Source organism: Elephas maximus, chromosome 12, assembly GCF_024166365.1.
Source record: "Elephas maximus indicus isolate mEleMax1 chromosome 12, mEleMax1 primary haplotype, whole genome shotgun sequence".
NCBI classification, from domain to species: domain Eukaryota; kingdom Metazoa; phylum Chordata; class Mammalia; order Proboscidea; family Elephantidae; genus Elephas; species Elephas maximus.
Window position 1 is genome coordinate 94,005,397 of NC_064830.1, and position 6,000 is coordinate 94,011,396.

The window sequence follows — 6,000 nt, forward strand, 5'->3', positions numbered from 1 at the left end:
ACAGCCGATTCTTCATTATTGGTGGTAGTTATGTTCTACAGAGTTGCTGCAAACACTGAATTAGTGAATTCTGAGCCATTGTTCCTACAGAATGTGCACAGTCAGGTTCCTCCGAGCCTCTGGCCTGATTTTTGTCAGGAAGTAAATACATTTTTTTATGTGTTTCTGTTTAAAAAACCAGAACCAAAACCAAACCCGTTGCCATTGAGTCCATTCCGACTCATAGCGACTGTAGAACAGAATAGAACTGCCCCATAGAGTTTCCAAGGAGCGCCTGGTGGGTTCGAACTAACCTTTTGGTTAGCAGCCGTGGCACTTAACCACTATGCCACCAGGGTTTCCGTGTTCCTGTTTAAGGACACCTTATTTAATATATATTGTTGACTCATTAACACTAAACTCATGGCCAACAGCGCTGAAACATGTGCCTGAAGGAAGCTTATCTAACACACGTGTTTTCCCCGTAAGGCACGTCACAGCCTTCTTGAGCTTAGAACACTAGACAAGCACTTCAGCACGATTCTTGGGGGCCATTTTAAACAGTAAAATGGCCACAAAAAACACAAAAATGCCGGCAATAAACACACCATGTAAAGGACCCTTGTTCCCAGTGTTGGAGCTGAGACAAAAAGGCAAAGTGTCGCCTTGGTAGACCTCAGCTAGGAATGTGCACGTCGGGCAACTCGAATTTTGTGCTGCTTGCAATGTGCATGACCAGGAATGACTGCGAAAGTGCCATGAGTATTGATTTGGGGGTTACAAATGAATTTTAGCAAGTAGGTAAATTCGCAAATTTAGAACCCACCAATGAGGAGCAACTGTGTTTGTACAAGGAGCTCAGATCAGGGTAGGCTAAGGTGCGCAGGCTCTGCGACTCTCTGGGCTTCCCCCAGCACAAGGCCACCGCTGCCCTGCTACCATCTCTGACTCAGTGGCCCTTTGGGGGCAGAAAACCTCTTGCTTTTCTCTGTGGGCCCAGCACTGCCCCGTGCTCAGCTCTGCCCCGTGCTCAGCTCTCACACAGTGACCGAATACGTGAATGGATTCATGAATGAATGGTGAGGCTGGGGCTAGTGTTTCAGGCAGAATCACTGGTGTGGGCAAAGGCCTGGAAGCCGAGACAGATGGGGGGTGCTGAGGCAGCAATGGGCTGGGTGGCTCGATCACAGGGGTGCAAAGGGGACAGTGTCAGAGTGGGTGGAGGTCAGGTTTAAGAACCAGGGCCCGACTATGGCTCCCTGGTGGACTGTTAGAACCTGTTCCCCTTGCCAGTGCCCTCAGCCCCACTGAGGCCCCTAAGCTGCTCCCCTCTCCCACTTCTCCTTTCCAGCCAGCCGCCTCTGGCCCTGCCCGGCTACTTGTGGGACCTCTATATTTAGGCCCGTGGCAGTTTCCAGGCTGCGGAAGGGGGAGGATCAGGGCAAACCCCAAAATAGTCCCAGGCCCATCCCCAGGGCCACTGGGTGTGGGAGCTAGTGGGTCACTGGTCACCATGAGACTCAACTCCTGCCTGGCTGACTCCGGTACCCAGGGACAGGAGACAGTGGGAAGGAAACAAGGTGGGTGCAGGCAGGCTCTAGATGCGGTTGGTGATGGGGGACAGAGCTGTGCTTGTGGCCTTAGTGGAACAAAAACCCATGAATGGAAGTGGCAGAGAGGCAGGTGGCAGCTCTGTGTGAGGACAGCTCCCTCCTCAGAACTATCTCAGTCAAGATGGACCATTATGGAGTTTTAGGGTCATGGTTTCATGGGACATCCCAGTTAATTGGCCTAATGACATGTTTAGTTCTTCTGTTCTACCTCCTAGTTTGTTGTGTAGTGCCTTGGGTCTTAAAAGCTTGCATGCAGCCATCCAAGGCACAACAATTGGTATCTATTCACCTGGAGCAACAGAGGAAGAAGGAGAGTCAGAAGCAGGATGAGGAAATGGAATGTGTGGCTAATTGCTTCCTTTGCCATGAGACCAGAAGAGCTGGATGGTGTCCAGCTACCATTACCGAACATTTTGATCAAAGACTCCATAGTAGAATTCTGATCAAAAGGGGGAAAATATAGAACAGAATTTCAAATTCTCAGGGACTCCAGACTTTCTGGAGCCACGAATGCTGCCTAAATACCTGAAACTTGCCCTAGATAATCTTTAAACCTTAAACCAAAAATATCTCCTAAAGTCTCCTTAAAATCAAACCATAGTTTAGCTTAACTAGTAAAAAATGTCTGCCTTGAGCATTATGCTTTTTTAAGAACTATCTATATGGGATCAAACTGACAACAGCAACTCCGAAGATGAGACAGGAACCTTAGGAGGCAGTGAGTTTATATAAATGAGGGAAGAACAACTCAGTAAAGGAGGGTAAGTACGGTTACACAACTAGAAAAACGTAATTAATGTCACTGAAGTGTATGAGTAGAAACCGTTGTACTGGTGTATGTTCTGCTGTATATATTCTCAACAACAAAATTAAAAAAGGACCACTATGGGAAGTGGTGAGCTCCCTGTCTTCAGAAGTGTGCGAGCCCCGACCGGAGGAGACGCTGTTCAGGAGACGGCACTCAACACGGACCACTTTTCTTCTCTAAACCTCTGCAACCCCCGCAGCCAAATGCTTTGCATAGGATTTGTGAGGCTCCTGCCCACTGAACCCCACAGCAAGCTTGCAACCTTGGTCCAGCCAGGATCCCTGGCCCATTCCAGCAGCAGGCAGAGTGGATTTGACCCCCGACTTCTTTACCTACTGTGTGGCCTTGGCAAATTATTTAAATATCCTGGGCCTTGGTGGCATAGTGGTTAAGTGCTACAGCTGCTAACCAAGAGGTCAGCAGTTCGAATCCACCAGGCGCTCCTTGGAAACTCTATGGGGCAGTTCTACTCTGTCCTATGGGGTCACTATGAGTCAGAATCAACTCAATGGCAGTGGGTTTGGTTTTTGGGTTTGGGCCTTGGTTTCCCCATCTGCAAACGGAGCATATCTACCTTCTAAAAACCCGTTCCCACCGAGTCAATTCCAACTCATAGCGACCTCATAGGACAGAGTAGAACTGCCCCGTAGAGTTTCCAAGGAGCGCCTGATGGACTTGAACTGGCAGCTTTTTGATTAGCAGCTATAGCTCTTAACCACTATGCCACCAGGGTTTCCATCTACCTTCGAGGGCTAATAAAAAGATTAAATGGGAAGGTCCTAGACATCTCTTATTCCTCCTACTATGGACCAGGTAGGTGTCCCTCAGGGACCCCGAATGTCAAGACAAATGAGTCATGGACCCTGCCCTCAGTCAGGCAGGCAGGCAGCCTGGGAAGGAGCAACTGCTACACAAGGGCTGCATTCTCACCCAGCAGACCCAAAGTGCTGGAGGGCACAAAGCCGGGGCAAGGCCTGAGAGAGCTCAGAAAAAGCTCTAGAGAGATGTTTGAGAGGGGTCCTGAAGGACGCATAGGAGTTTTCTGAAGGACTCTGAATTGAGTGCTGTGGAGGCAGAAGGCCTCAAATATATGCAAAGGTAGGTCTGTCAAGGGCAGTAGTCAAATGTGCAGGGCTGAGGGGGCTGTGGCCAGGTTTAAGGGAGGGTCAACGGGTCAGAACTGTGTTAGAGGAGTCCACCAGGCACTACAGGGAAGGCAGGGAAGAGGTGGTGAGGGGAGGTGGGTAGGGCAGGTAGGGGGGCAGGTGATAAAAGAGATTCTGGAGGCAGAATCAACAGGACATGGGGGCCCCAGGATGAAGGCACCTTGCCCAAAGTCCCTCAGCTATGTAGAGGCAGGGCTGGGTGGGTGGGTGAGCACCTTGGTTCCCAGGTAGGCACAGCCCACGAGCCTCACTGCCCTGGGCTGGTAAGAGCCTGGAGCAAGCATTAGAACCAGCTGCTGTGGGGACGGAGGGAGGTGACAGACGGAGGGGCTGCTCCTCCCAGCTGCCATCAGCCAGAGGAGGCCAAGATGACCTAGTTTCTGGTGCCAGCATGGGGGCTGCTTATAGACAGGGCCTTGGGGCTGAGACCCTCTTCAGACCTCATCTGCCTTCCCACTCCAGAGACCCCATTCCCAGTCCCTGCCCACCTCATCCATGCTCAGAAACCCACCCTTGAGACCTCTCATCCCCTCCCTCACCCATTGCCATAGCAACTGCTGAGCCTGGCCTTAGCAGGCCCAAGGGGCCTTGAATTGGAACTGCTTACAGCCAGCACTGAGCGTGAGTTCGGGAGGCACTCACGGAGGCAGTGTACATGTGAGAGAAATGCCCTTGTCCCCCACCTCAGGATCACCACCTCTTTGCATCCAGGAGCCTGCTGAGGAGCCGGGGGTGGGGAGGCTTCAGCCCAGAAGACTTTGGACCCTATGCCACCTCCCTCCCCCTGCTCCAGGCAGCCAGTGCCCCTTGAGCTGAGTGTTTTCAACTTCTCCCATCTGGGAGGGATTTCAACCCCCACCTTACAGAAGGGAAAACTGAGGCCTTGGGAGCAGAGACCTGCCTAAGGCTGCAAACAAGACAGCTGGTGGCAGAGCCAGGATGGGGAGTCAGGGGTCGGACAGCTCAGTCCTGCTGACCTTCTCGAAGGGTGGAACAATGGGTCCCTGAAATCTTCTCCCCAAATCTGGCTGAGGGTCAATGAAAGCCCTAGATACTAGGCTGGGCCACTTGGAGCCAGCACTTCTTTGAGCCTGGGATGCTGGGAAGTGCCTCGCTGGTTGTGAGGCTTATAGGGGGTGGTTTGGGTAAAGCTGAGGACACAAGGAATGGCACTACCCAGTCTCCCGGGTTTTGCAGGAATCCTGGCCTCCTGACCTGGACTGTTCTCTCTCTCCATAGCTGTTCAGCCCTTCTCAAGTGCCCAACACCAAACCCAGTGACAGCCCCTGGACCCCAGGGGAAGGTGGGAGGGACAGACGTGTCAGGTGCACACTCCGCGGCACTGATGGCTTGGAACTACTAAGAAAGATACCTCATTTCTAGGGGATACCCCCGCCCCTCTCCAGCCACACCCCTGACAGTTCACCAGGATGTCTTCCCAGCATGTCTTCCCAGTCCTATCAAAGCCCCTTCCCTTCTAGATTCTCTCTTTGCTCCGTCCCTGCTCACTACACCTCCTCACAGACCCCAGACGCCTCCTCAGTCCCCGGCCTTCACTGACATCCTCTTCCTCTACTGTCACCTCCTGTCTGGCGCTTGCAATAAATCTCACTGTCCCCATTTTCCCTACCAGTTCCCCACCCCGCCCACACGTCGCTGCTCCACTTGCGGGCTGTGTGCACCCCGGAAAGGTCAGGCGTTAAGGGGCGGCACCCCTCCCCGGAAAGTTGGGGCTCCCACCCCTGGCCGCGCTCACATGTCCTTGGCAGGCAGGTTCTTCCCCTCCACGATGCGGATGGACAGCGAGCTGCGCTTGGCCATCGCGGGTCCGCGTCGCGGGGTCTTGGCCCCGGGCAGCTACACGGAGGACCCGGTGCGGCGGGCGGCCGCCGGCGAGCGCAGGACTGGGCGCCACGGGGGGCGGGCCGCGCCGGCTTGGGGAGGGAGCGCGGGGGGTGGCCTCGCTCCCACTTCATTTACACCCTCCCCCGTCCCACGTGCGGGGACACTACGCCCCGGCAGGCCAATCAGCGGCCGGGCTTTCCGGGGTGGGCGGGGAAGGCCCGGGCCGCGGCTCTCATTGGCTGCTTGGGGACAGGGGCGGGGCGGGGCCTGCGCTGAGGCGCGGGGAGTGCTGTGCCGCGGGGTGGATGCCCCTCGAGGCGGGTGGAGACGCCCAGCTCCCAGCAGCTCTGCGGCACCGACGTGGGCGGGTGGGCGGTGTCCGAGTGGGCGTACCAAGGAGCCCAGGGGGGTGGGCAAGTGCAGGGGGCGTGCAGGCTGGCGGGCGGGAGGAGGAGGCACTGCCCACCGGACCGGCAGCCTGGCATCGGAGTGTGACGCGTGGGGACTCTTCCTGAATGTATGATGAATGAATGAACAATTGGACACACTTAGCACGCAGTGTTTGTGTTAGAGCCGCCTCGGCCCAGAA

The 6,000-nt window shown here is 54.7% G+C and overlaps 1 protein-coding gene across 1 annotated transcript in view; it reads right to left on the reverse strand.

Moving 5' to 3' along the window:
- The window catches only part of RASA4B (RAS p21 protein activator 4B), a 29,273-nt gene extending 23,774 nt beyond the window's left edge, over positions 1-5,499 (reverse strand). The window contains exon 1 of the mRNA XM_049904027.1: positions 5,323-5,499. Within this exon, the coding sequence (XP_049759984.1) occupies positions 5,323-5,387 (65 nt within the window). The 5' untranslated portion in view covers positions 5,388-5,499. The remainder of the gene's footprint in view (positions 1-5,322) is intronic.
- Positions 5,500-6,000: the final 501 nt, after the last annotated feature.